Source organism: Schistocerca americana, chromosome 2 (assembly GCF_021461395.2).
Source record: "Schistocerca americana isolate TAMUIC-IGC-003095 chromosome 2, iqSchAmer2.1, whole genome shotgun sequence".
Classification (NCBI taxonomy): Eukaryota; Metazoa; Arthropoda; class Insecta; order Orthoptera; family Acrididae; genus Schistocerca; species Schistocerca americana.
Genome location: NC_060120.1, coordinates 294,339,866 through 294,353,401, shown reverse-complemented (window position 1 = coordinate 294,353,401; position 13,536 = coordinate 294,339,866). Strand labels below are relative to the sequence as shown.

The 13,536-nt window shown below is 40.3% G+C and overlaps 1 protein-coding gene across 1 annotated transcript in view; it reads left to right on the top strand.

Moving 5' to 3' along the window:
• LOC124595363 overlaps window positions 1-9,100 on the top strand; it is a 186,018-nt gene extending 176,918 nt beyond the window's left edge. The window contains exon 6 of the mRNA XM_047134082.1: window positions 5,363-9,100. Within this exon, the coding sequence (XP_046990038.1) occupies window positions 5,363-6,864 (1,502 nt within the window). The 3' untranslated portion in view covers window positions 6,865-9,100. The remainder of the gene's footprint in view (window positions 1-5,362) is intronic.
• Window positions 9,101-13,536: the final 4,436 nt, after the last annotated feature.

Genomic DNA, 13,536 nt, shown 5'->3' with positions numbered 1-13,536 from the left:
TCTTAGTGGTGTTACTAGCGCGTCTCTTACGCGACTGGCGCGAAATGTGTACAGTCCTCATCTATTAGATGTAGAAACACACCTACCAACTTTCATTTGTATCACTCAACTCCTTTTTGGTGTTGCAATTTTTTCCGTCTGTGTATGTATCCAGTGGCTCAGCATGTAGACCACCGTTCCTTGTACAGAGATGTATGTTTCTCCATATTCCCCTAGACATCTAGCACACTGTCCCTGTAGATACGCTTAGAAAGGCTTCCTCAACATTTTTGTACAATTTTTCAATAGTCGTGTAACGTTGAGCCACATGGGTCTTCTCTGTGCTTCATGACGAGGTGGTCGTTTTAATGGGGTTGGAGATGTTACAGAACCACGCACACTCCAGGACGACACCGTACATTAAGGAACTCACACACCTGTACAGTAAAGTGTGCTGGAATTCCATCCAAATGGGATCTGTGACTACCTAGTCTTCGAGATGAGATACTGACCACGTTCGCTATGCAGTCAAATAGAAGTTTCCTTTCATCCACCCGTGAAAAGAAAGTGGTTGAAGCAGCTATCGCGATGACATCACGGCCCATATAACATGAGGTGGGTTCCTTTCCAACTCTTGCACGTATTGGCGTGTTTACATTGACCAGAAAACAATACTCCTCCTGTGTGAACTGCGCATTTCAAACATTTATCAGAAAACTACTGAGTCGCCTCGGCTTTGCGCGGATAAAGTGAAGAATCGACTGCCCGTCCTCGTGATTATCTATTAGTGAAAAATAATATCTAAATCTCTACAGTAATCCCCGTGGTCTAGGGGTAGCGTCTTTGATTCAGACTCAAAACGTCTTCGGTCCGGGGTTCGATCCCCGCCACTGTCTAAAGTTTGATAAATAATCAGCATTGGCGGCCGAAGACTTCCGGCATAATAAGTCAGCCTCGTTCTGCCAACGGCCTTGTCAAATAGGGCGGAGGAGCGGATAGAGGTTCAGGGCACTCTCTTGTCCTAGGGGTGGGAAATTGCCCCTAACGGCGGAAGAATCAGCAATGATCAACGACATGGATGCAGAAGGCAATGGAAATCACTGCATTAAAGACACGTAACGTGTATCCACAGGACATGTGGCCTGTAACTGAAGAAGTGTCATGAAGATCTCTCCATTGGCAAAAGATTCCGGAATAGTCCCCCATTCGGATCTCCGGAAGGGGACTGCCAAGGGGGAAGTTACCATGAGAAAAAGATTGAATAATCTACGAAAGGATAACGTTCTACGAGTCGGGGCGTGGAATGCAGAAGCTTGAACGTGGTAGGGAAACCAGAAAATCTGAAAAGGGAAATATAGTAGGAGTCAGTGAAGCGAAGTGGATGGAATATAAGTATTTCTGGTCAGATGAGTATCAGGTAATATCAACAGCAGCAGAAAATGGTATAACAGGTGTAGGATTCGTTATGAATAGGAAGTTAGGGCAGAGGGTGTGTGACTGTGAACATATCAGTGACCGGGTTGTTCTAATCAGAATCGACAGCAGACCAACACCGACAACGATAGTTCAGGTATACATGCCGACGTCGCAAGCTGAAGATGAACAGATAGAGAAAGTGTATGAGGATATTGAAAGGGTAATGCAGTATGTAAAGGGGGACGAAAATCTAATAGTCATGGGCGACTGGAACGCAGTTGTAGGGGAAGGAGTAGAAGAAAGGGTTACAGGAGAATATGGGCTTGGGACAAGGAATGAAAGAGGAGAGAGACTAATTGAGTTCTGTAACAAGTTTCAGCTAGTAATAGCGAATACCCTGTTCAAGAATCACAAGAGGAGGAGGTATACTTAGAAAAGGCTGGGAGATACGGGAAGATTTCAATTAGATTACATCATGGTCAGACAGAGATTCCGAAATCAGATACTGGATTGTAAGGGGTGCCCAGGAGCAGATATAGACTCAGATCACAATATAGTAGTAATTACTATTAAAAACAGTCTTGACCACAATTTATTTAATAAGGTGACCGGTTTCGACCACTACTGTGGTCATCTTCAGACCATTGAGTAGGAACCTCTTTGTTGGAGAATCCAACAAAGAGGTTCCTACTCAATGGTCTGAAGATGACCACAGTAGTGGTCGAAACCGGTCACCTTATTAAATAAATTGTGGTCAAGACTGTTTTTAATAGTAATTATTTATAAGACATTGATCACTGCTGTTCCCATAATGCATTCAAAAATAACAATATAGTAGTGATGAAGACTAGGCTGAAGTTCAAGACATTAGTCAGGAAGAATCAATACGCAAAGAAGTGGGATACGGAAGTACTAAGGAATGACGAGATACGTTTGAAGTTCTGTAACGCTATAGATACAGCAATAAGGAATAGCGCAGTAGGCAGTACAGTTGAAGAGGAAGGGACATCTCTAAAAAGGGCCGTCACAAAAGTTGGGAAGGAAAACGTAGGTACAAAGAAGGTAGCTGCGAAGAAACCATGGGTAACAGAAGAAATACTTCAGTTGATTGATGAAAGGAGGAGGTACAAACATGTTCCGGGAAAATCAGGAATACAGAAATACAAGTCGCTGAGGAATAAAATAAATAGGAAGTGCAGGGAAGCTAAGACGAAATGGCTGCAGGAAAAATGTGAAGACATCGAAAAAGATATGATTGTCGGAAGGACAGACTCAGCATACAGGAAAGTCAAAACAACCTTTGGTGACATTAAAAGCAACGGTGGTAACATTAAGAGTGCAACGGGAATTCCACTGTTAAATGCAGAGGAGACAGCAGATAGGTGGAAAGAATACATTGAAAGCCTCTATGAGGGTGAAGATTTGTCTGATGTGATGAAAGAAGAAAGAAGAGTCGATTTAGAAGAGATAGGGGATCCAGTATTAGAATCGGAATTTAAAAGAGCTTTGGAGGACTTACGGTCAAATAAGGCAGAAGGGATAGATAACATTCCATCAGAATTTCTAAAATCATTGGGGGAAGTGGCAACAAAACGACTATTCACGTTGGTGTGTAGAATATAAATATACAGAAGAATGGAAAAGAAAATTGAGAATGCGCTAGGTGTCGATCAGTTTGGCTTTAGGAAAAGTAAAGGGACGAGAGAGGCAATTCTGACGTTGCGGCTAATAATGGAAGCAAGGCTGAAGAAAAATCAGGACACTTTCATAGGATTTGTCGACCTGGAAAAAGCGTTCGACAATATAAAATGGTGCAAGCTGTTCGAGATTCTGAAAAAAGTAGGGGTAAGCTATAGGGAGAGACGGGTCACATACAATATGCACAACAACCAAGAGGGAATAATAAGAGTGGACGATCGAGAACGAAGTGCTCGTATTAAGAAGCGTGTAAGACAAGGCTGCAGCCTTTCGCCCCTACTCTTCAATCTGTACATCGAGGAAGCAATGATGGAAATAAAAGAAAGGTTCAGGAGTGGAATTATAATACAAGGTGAAAGGATATCAATGATACGAATCACTGATGATATTGCTACCCTGAGTGAAAGTGAAGAAGAATTAAATGATCTGATGAACGGAATGAACAGTCTAATGGGTACACTGTATGGTTTGAGAGTAAATCGGAGAAAGACGAAGGTAATGAGAAGTAGTAGAAATGAGAGCAGCGAGAAACTTAACATTAGGATTGATGGTCACGAAGTCAATGAAGTTAAGGAATTCTGCTGTCTAGGAAGTAAAATAACCAATGACGGACAGAGCAAGGAGGACATCAAAAGCAGACTCGCTATGGCAAAAAAGGCATTTCTGGCCAAGAGAAGTCTACTAATATTAAATACAGGCCTTAATTTGAGGAAGAAATTTCTGAGGATGTACGTCCAGAGTACAGCATTGTATGGTAGTGAAACATGGACTGTGGGAAAACCGGAACAGAAGAGAATCGAAGCATTTGAGATGTGGTGCTATAGACGAATGTTGAAAATTAGGTGGACTGATAAGGTAAGGAATGAGGAGGTTCTACGCAGAATCGGAGAGGAAAGGAAAATGTGGAAAACACTGATAAGGAGAAGTGACAGGATGATAGGACATCTGCTAAGACATGAGAGAATGACTTCCATGGTACTAGAGGGAGCTGTAGAGGGTAAAAACTGTAGAGGAAGACAGAGATTGGAATTCGTTAAGCAAATAGTTGAGGACGTAGGTTGCAAGTGCTACTCTGAGATGAAGAGGTTAGCACAGGAAAGGAATTCGTGGCGGGCCGCATCAAACCAGTCAGTAGACTGATGGAAAAAAAAAAAAAAAAAAAAGAACAGAAAATCCGGTAAGGGCCCCCTCGTTAGAATATACATGGATGACAGTCTTCAGCGAGACATGGTAGACACTGTGGCAACAAAGCACGACAGAGTGCAAATCGCTCTTGCGTGTGGTTCTCTGACAATTCACTCATAACCAACGGTCTAGCCCTTTCATTCTAAATTTTCCTAATGGTCTCTCACATTTCAACCAAAGTGACCAAAGTTCGCCCGTTCTTTTAGAAACGGATTTCATTGACAATTGCTCAGTTGCTAAGGAGATGGTGACGCACCCATCCTGTCGATTCTATTACGTCCCGTACACGTGCTGCCTTAGGTACTTACTGAAAAAGCAGCATATTTCTCTCAGTCAACAGGACTGCTCCACCTGGTGGACCACGGGAAATGCTCTCGTTTTCTCTGCTATTGTTCGCCCTGTCTGTGGACTGTGCTGCACTCACAGACACACCCTATCGCTACTTCGCAGTGTAACAGTTCCGCCGCGGATTCTAATCTCAAACAATGAAGTACTGAAACAAAACAGCGTTTATGCCACCTTCAGAGCAGGGATATCACTAAATGTCATACATTCCCTCGATTGCACAAAGTGAAGACTGAGATGGGATCTTCTCGGACACCCTGCAGACAGAGTTGTCTTACGTAACGTTCATTCAATGAATCTCTGATACCTGTATTTCTAAATATTAAAATTTATGTTGACATTCCGTCTTACACCATTCCGAGTAATAAAAATAGCATATTTGTTGGTTGTGACCTAATGTACCATCAATCGTCGACGATGTAATTGAACAGGGACCAATCTTATCGTCCAGACGAGACTTTAAATTCAGCTATCTGTAATGGTTGAACACGACCTGCTACTTGTCCACCCTGATGGCTTAGCGTGTTCGGTCAGAGAGCCGGCTGGTTTCTGTAATAAAAACCTGAGTGAAAGGATGAACAAAGAACTTTAACGGATGTCATGTGACGTGACGTCCGCTACGACCAAATACAAGAAAAAAAAATAGCTGAATGGTGAGAGTGACGGGGCCCTGGTTCTATTGATTCCCAGCTGGGTCGGGGATTTTCCATTTGACCTGCAACTTGTCTCTGTTTTGCAGATGAGGAGTGGCAGCTGGAGGACAGAAGCAACGCTACGCTCTACGTGGATACTGGCTGCATGCAACTGCTGGCCAACACCATGGACCACCCCACGTGTCCACTGGAAGACCTGCCTCCAGAGGCCATCGAGCAGCGCGAGCGGTGTCGCGTGCAGCTGTGGAATGACATGGTGCAGAGGTCGCCCTACTTACCCGTCACCAGCTACTTGGCCTACACGCAGAGGGCAAACGTCAAGCTCTGTCTACTGGCCTGGATGGTTGCCAACTCGCGCGGCATTTGTCAGGACGTCCTCTTTAGTATGATACAGTCCGTACACGATGCTCGCTGCTACTTCGATAGTCCTGCTGACCTATCGTGTCTACAGTCGAACGATACAGATGCAATCTGTTCCGTTTCCAGAGCTATTATGTTGCTAAAGTGTCGCGATTTTTCATTCCTTCAGCCGCCCAACATATGTATTGTCAATCTTTACAAAAATGGATCACACTCAGCTATATCCAAAGCGAAGTGGACAGTAGAGACCGACAAATGGTTTGGAAAGGCAACAGAAAAAACACTGAGATATAAAGACAGTTTAAATAGCGCCACTTTTAAATACAAGGATTTTAGAATCGACAGCTTAAAACCTTTAGAAATTTCATTTATAGCGGTAAATATTCTTTTTCGCTTTTCAACTGCTGGAATATATATGTACCTTCCCCCTTTACGTAATTTGCCTGGAAAGATATTCTTGTGCTTTCAGATCACTGGTATAATCCAGATACTGTGTTCTGAGATCGCGTATCGAATGGCAGGTGTCCTCAACTTGAGTACTGTGGTGTTGATAGATAGCGCCCTCACACTTCTCAGCTGCATTTGGCTAAACTCATTCTGCTACCAAATGTACGCATGCATTCGTCATCTGAGGCTCCCTAACGACCTACTACCTGCTGAAGCAAGAAAAGTACTCCGTCGTCAGGTGCTGTGTGCTCTAATACCGTGGAGTGCAGTATGTGCAGCATGTGCTATTTTGGAAAAAACGAGCATATATTATTTGTTCCATAGTCGAATAGTATTGATGGTGGGAATTTCAGCCTCAGTAGCTTTCAACTTGGTTTGTCTTGGACTAGTGGGCTGTATGTACCTACGTACTACGAAATCCATGACTCAGCTCAGGATTTACAGTAACAATAAATTCGGCTCAAAGAAAGAAATTGTTTTTATGTCAGTTAAAACTGTCTTCTTAAGTGGGGTAGGTGTCATTATTAGAATTGGGTTCCACCAAGCACAAGGCATTGCACAGTTTGTGTACTACGTGCATTTAGCTACGATGGTGCAGGGACCACTGCTGTTCGTTTTCTTCATTTGCAACGGAACAACACTCCCTGCGCTCAAGAACAGCGTGCTGTCGTGGTGGAGACCGGACGTCATCAGGCCAGACCAGGAGCTGTGCTCGGCGGCCGAGAGGAACCTGGAGAGGAGGAGACGTGAACGGTCTCCGGCTGCAGAGTCCTCGGTGTAGATTCATTGAGTTTTCCTCTCGAAGGACTGTGTTCCCACAAGACTATGCTAACTCCGGCAAATCACACGCGTATTTATACACGACAGCCTCTGTCTACGTACTTTAATTCACTGTGAGTGTTTACTAAAACTGAATCTCCGGTGAAAATAATAGTAAAGTTCTTGCCCTACTTTTTCTGCCCGGTCACATGATGAAACATTAACACAGAGTCACAAGGAGATTTTATGGTACGTTTATATGTGTTGCCTCAGTTCTTCCAGACAAGTTCGAAATGGCACACACCACCAGTATAAATATGTACCTACACCTCTACAGCGAAATATTATCTTATGTGCAGATGCATTCACTTGTATGAACTCTTGCAGCTCTAAAATAAGTAGCTCAGGGCAATCAGGGATAGTAGACGGAGAACATACATTGCACTGTGTACCGAGTAGGAATATGGGCTGGGTGGAAAGTGTTCCCGGAGTTCCGATACGGTTTGAGTGGTTCCAGCTCACACGCCGAGCGAGCAGGTTGTCTTTCTTCCAGCTGCACCATAGCGCCACGTGTGTCGAACCTGTTTTCACTCAGTCTTGAGTGTGTGCTTGTGTGTGTGTGTGTGTGTGTATCGGAGGGCGTGGCATCGTACTGCCTGGCGGCACTCGTTGGTTTGTTCCCTGCCCGTGCCACGATGTCTGTCGGCTCTCCCTCGAACATTCCTCGTCGAGGTGCCATTCGGTTCAGTTTTGGCGGGAGTACGAGTCATGTTCAGCCAGGCTCTTTAGAAATGCACGATTGGTTGGCTGATATGATTCGTGTTATATCTGATCAGGTAGATACTGCTCATTTTTACGCTGGTTCGTATGCATGTTTTTGCAAAGTTCCATGACTCCTTGCAACGAGAGTGGCTTCTCACTAGGCTTGGTTCTCAGGTGATCTTTACTCTCCGTGATGGCTCCAATAGCCCAGTCCTTTTTGAATATGAGACGGTCGAGTATATTCCGGTCAGAGTTGGCAGTATACCACCCGATGTGGACGATTCATTTCTTAAGGCGTGGTTTCTTCTCTCTAGAGTCGTTCCGCACATCTGGCGGGAACTGTGGTCTGTGTAGCATCGCTTGCAATCTCACAGATATCACAAGCGTAGCTATGTGTGTTCAGAAGAATGTTCCTTCACACCCGAATGTTTGTGGTTGCCGGATTTATGTTATGCATGCAGTGAAAGCTGGAACCTGACTTCTTTGTAATGCTGAAAGTGGCCATATCATATTCAATTGTCTTAAGGTCGCCCTATGAAACACGTTATCCGTTGACATTCGTGTCTCCCCATTCCGCTGTCAGTACTTCTCCAGCTTTAGAGGACGCTGGGGAGACATTCCCCCCGCTCTCCACACACACACACACACACACACACACACACACACTCCACGCGACTTTCCGCCGTTGTTGGCACGTTCAGATGCGGCCCCTGCTGCTCTCAGGGCGCCGTCACAGGTAGAAAAACTTGAAGGTCGGCGAACTCATCGCTGCTCAGTCTCGTCTCTCCGAGAAGGTGGCGGCGGAGGGTGCTTCTTCCCGTAGTGGTGCTTTGAATTCTGACGATCTCGTCTTTACAGGCCTGTTTCTGCTGATGTTGAAACACGTGGTGCATCTGCGTCGTCTCCTCCATCCGTAGAGGCGTTTGTTCCAGAGGGTTCCGATGAATTAACGAAGACGTCGCCTGATATTCTGCCTCTAGAGTGTTGTAGTGCTGTACCACCCCTTCCTCATTCTGATACGGTGGAACAAGATGTTACTATGGCTTGTGTCCTGGATAATCAGAAGACGCAGAGGTAATCTGTTGCTGAGAGTTCTGGCGCAAAGAGCATTTTCGAGTAAAATTTACAGGTTTGCAAACGGAGAATTCAATTTTGCAGTTTTCCCCAACCAAATTCTACATAAATACAACGAAAACAAAATGGCAATCAAACCTGACCTATTTATGGACTTAGCAAACTATAGTGAAGGAAAGTTTAATTTCCTTAAAAGAACATACAAAAATTTTTAAATTTATTCAGATTCAATAACATGAATTGGACGTTTTTCATTTTTTTTACCATCATAAATAAATTGTAATCCTACAATTCTGTCTAATTTATCAGCTTTTGTAAAGGTTGTAGTATATCGATCTGGAAGAGTAATTTTATATTTATCATCTAAAAGTAATAAAACTTTATTACCAAATTTAGTTGATAAAACTTTAGGATTTGAAATAACACAGGATTTATGTTTTTTTCAGTTCTCAAAATTTAGTGAACACTTCTGAGCAACCATACTATATGTGTTAAGTTCACTTAATAGATTTTCAATGCTACCATTCATGGACATTTTTTTATATATAGAAAAAATATAAGAATAAAAAATTAATTGTTTTTTTAGTTTAGAAAAACTACAGTTTTCAATTTTTACCTTACCCTTGTTTCCCTGGAAATATTTCAAAAGGAAATGGGACCGAGAAGTTTTAAGTTCTTTAATTTTTTTCTAATTTTTCATTCATTTATTCAATTAGAAATTTTCAGTTAGCATTCCTTGTTGTGAATTGTAAGTTAAATTCCATTTAACATATGTAATAAGATATTTGGAATATTTTCATTAAAGAATGCTCGTAATTTCATTGTTCTTTTTGAGTTGTTGAAACATTTATTCTTCTAGTCATGTTAATTACATAAATACCATAATTCTGAATAAAACTGTATGAATTCACATATAATGATTATGTAATTGTGTTACTCTTTTAAAATCTCTAAAAGTATCAAAAGTTATTTGGTGGATGAAGATTCCATCACTTATGTGGAAAAACTCCATCCTTCCATTTTTAAAGTAGATAACTTGTAATTTAACATGATCGAATAAAGAAGAATCAGATAACTGATTATTTTTTCAGTTTGTTTGGAAAACAACGAAGATAAAGAAATGCATGCCAAATTCTGTAGAATCATAATAATTAGTAATATCTACCTCCCCCCCCCTATGAACCATGGTCCTAGCTGGAAGAATGATAAATATTAGATGGGTAGATCATGTAACTAATGAGGAAGTGCTGGATAAAATTGGGGAGAAGAGGAGTTTGTGGCACATCCTGACCTAAAGAAAGGATCAGTTGGTGGGACGCAATGTCAGGTGTCAAGGGATCACAAATTTTGTATTGGAGGGAAGTGTGGAGTGTAAAATTCGTCGAGGGAGACCAAGTGATAAATACACTAAGCAGATTCAGGATGATGTAGGTTGCAGTATTTACTTGGAGATGAAGAATCTTGCACAGGATAGAGTAGCATGGAGAGTTGCATCAAACAAGTCTCTGGCCTGAAGACCGCAACAACAATACAGTAATATCTAGTTTAAAATGTTTTTTCCTGTAACCTAGGAAATTCAATTGTTTGGTGTTGAAGAAAAAAATTGAAATATTAAGATTTTTAGTATGTTCATTTCTAATTCAAGTGCATATTTTGGTTCATATTTAATAACAGGAAAATGTATTTCCATACTTTCAATAACAATTTTACCATCTTTTCATAGTGTAGATTTATCATTTTCGGTTGGCCAAAGAAGACTTGAATCTTCTTGATCATTTCTCGAACTCCAAGTAAAACTTACTGTTAAATCACATTCAAACATAATAGTTTTCTAACAAATAAAAACCCCATGAAATAATTCTAAAGGATAAGTAAATTCATCTTGTTTAATTTTAATTTTTCCATTGTTAAGATCCTGTCCTTCCCATTAAACTCATTTGAAAGAGAAGAAGTTAATGGAATAAGAGTTGAAGAAGAAATAACATAATGATTGATTCTAGATAAAGTATTGTTATCTTCTTTTAATTGTGATAACATCAAACAATTTAAAAACATAATTATCAATTAGTTCATTGTATGGTTTACCACCATATGCAGAAAAATGGTTCAATTTGTGTGAATAACATCAAAAGTTAGAATGTTGTGAAAAATTAGGATGAATCCAACCATCACCAACATTAATATTGATTTTTGTTTCCTTGCTAGGAAGATTTAAATAATTTTTTTCTCATTAACAAGAAATGACTAAAATTGATAACTTTCGATTTGCTTTACGATTTAATAGGGAAAAATGTTATTATTTCATTTCTTAAAAAATTGTTACCTAGGCACCATTAAGGTCAATCTAATTATCGTTTTCATCAGTTACATTTATTTATAAATTTTGAAATGTATTATAAATTGGAATTTTTATAGGATGATTTCTATCATAAATTGTTGTTCCAACAAATTAGTTTCTCTGTGATAATGATCATTGTGTTTAACACACATTCCATCAGCCAACTTGAAATTCCGATTAAACATGTTCCCCCCCATGAACCGTGCACCATGCCATTGGTGGAGAGGCTTGTGTGCCTCAGTGATACAGATAGCTGTACCATAGATGCAACGACAGTGGATTTTTGTCTGCTTATTGGTCTGAAACAATTCTATATCACTTGAAACCTAACATTATCATGGTGCAATATTATGAAGAATCGAATTTCTCAACTCCTTTGTGGTACTTTGAAAACATGATACACATGAACAGGTTTAATTTATCTGTACAGTCCATAGGAATTAATCCGCCTTTGTTTGACTAAATTACCCATCAGATTAAGCCACATAGCTTTGGCAGGACATTGTAAGGATGATTCGGAAGGTTTCCAAGCTCTTTTGCAAGAACTTGAACTTGACAGTAATGATCAAACTCATTTGATACACACATCTGAATTACGCACACATTGGTGTTAAGAAAGGTTTTCAGAAATTACGGGATACATGTTACCTCAACAATATGGAAAAGTGAATTCGTGCTGTATTGTCAAAATGCAAACTGTGCCAGAATGTAAAACTACCTGCATTTGCACATAGAAAACCACTATTTTCAATTATTCCCGTGAAAGTAAGAGAATAAGCTGCTGTTGATATTTTCGGTCCCGTTATGGGATCTAAACTCGTTCATTCATTTGTTTTCATGGCTCTTGAACTTGCCTGTAAATTTGTGTCATTCACACCTTTACAGAACGCAACTGCAAAATATGTTTCTATAGCATATCATAAAGAATTTTCTGAAAGAAATAGGGCATGCTAACAAAGCAGTTTCTGTTTATGGCCCACTATTTCATTCTAATATATGGCTAAAAACTTTGAGACGTATAAAAATTAAACCAATATTTATATCACGTTTTGTGCCATCTTGTAACCTTCCGAACGCATTATGAAAGACTTAGGTAAGCTCTGCTGATTATGTTGCTATCGACAACACAGAAGCTGGGATTTACAGTTGTAGCATTTTCAAAATATCATTAACGAACTACCGAACGATTATAAAACTTTACCTCCACTTCTTGTGTTTAAGAATAAACCACCACCAGATCGTATAAAACAATAAATAGATTCCCTACACAACATCGAGAAGTAATCAAATTAACATTGGAAAACATCAAGAAAGCCACAGAGAAAAAGAAGCAGCCACAGAACCCATGAGTGAACATCAAGAGCTTACATGTGAACCAGAAAGTGTTGCTTAGATCGCATCGTTTATCTCGTAACGGAAAGTCTTTAAGTAGTAGGTTTTTCTTTGTGTATGAAGGTCCTTCTCGCGTGCGCGAATCGCACATGGAAATACTGTGGAACTTGAAACTATACGGAAACATAAATAACGAGGATTTTATCATCTTATCAAACTTACATATAAAGAGTAGCAGCCTAGGGAGTACACCGTTCTTTGGTAAACGTATGCACTGGCGAGCATAGTTGCCTCAGCTGTTGCAGTGCATTTTCTCACAGTAGCTTTCAGAACTGTTTCATAGTCATCAACTAATCTGTGTGTGTGTGTGTGTGTGTGTGTGTGTGTGTGTGTGTGTGTGTGTGTGTCAATGTATCCTTTACTATCAAACTACGTCGTAGGGAATTTGAATGATCTAAGACTTGCGTTGTCTGAAGAAAAGTACTTTGATTTTGCTAAGCATTGTCTTACGAGGAGATAATACAGTGAAGGTATACAATTTTTTTCGTCTGTGTTTACATTACGACAATATAGAATAGTAAGGCCTCTATGGACAATTTGTATTTGGCTGGTATTATTTTGAGTTTACTAGTGAAGTATCTGATTGAAATATGATAGTGTTATCTCATTTCTTGAGTTTGGAGTCATTCTTTTGAGGTCTTGCTACAGCAGAGCACAGTTGGGTTTTAGGTTCTAAGATAATCATTTGCTTTTTCAGGAAGAGAGTTTGCGAATGTAATGAAGTTTTGGGACTTGTGGATTCTTGCTCTACCTTTACCAGATGTAATTTTTGAGGAAAGTGAATGAAATGATATTTTATGTAGGTACACATTTTGTGAAGTAGGTACTAAATTTTAGCGGTGTAGATAACTATTGACTTTATTTTAGATAATAGATTGTGTTTGGGTCGTTCTGAATTGAGAAAGACATATCTGATGGACAGTAATTGAAATAAGAAAATTTCTGGCTGATGCTTGTTCTGCTACTTAGGAAGCGTCTTGAAGAGTGATAATTTCAGAGTTGTATGCATACACATGATGAAGCTAGGAAATACAGCGCGATATAGATATGGAATATGATGAATTTTGCTTATGGACTGCCATGTGAGGCTTACGATGCTACTATGGTTTATTATGGTGCAACTATTAT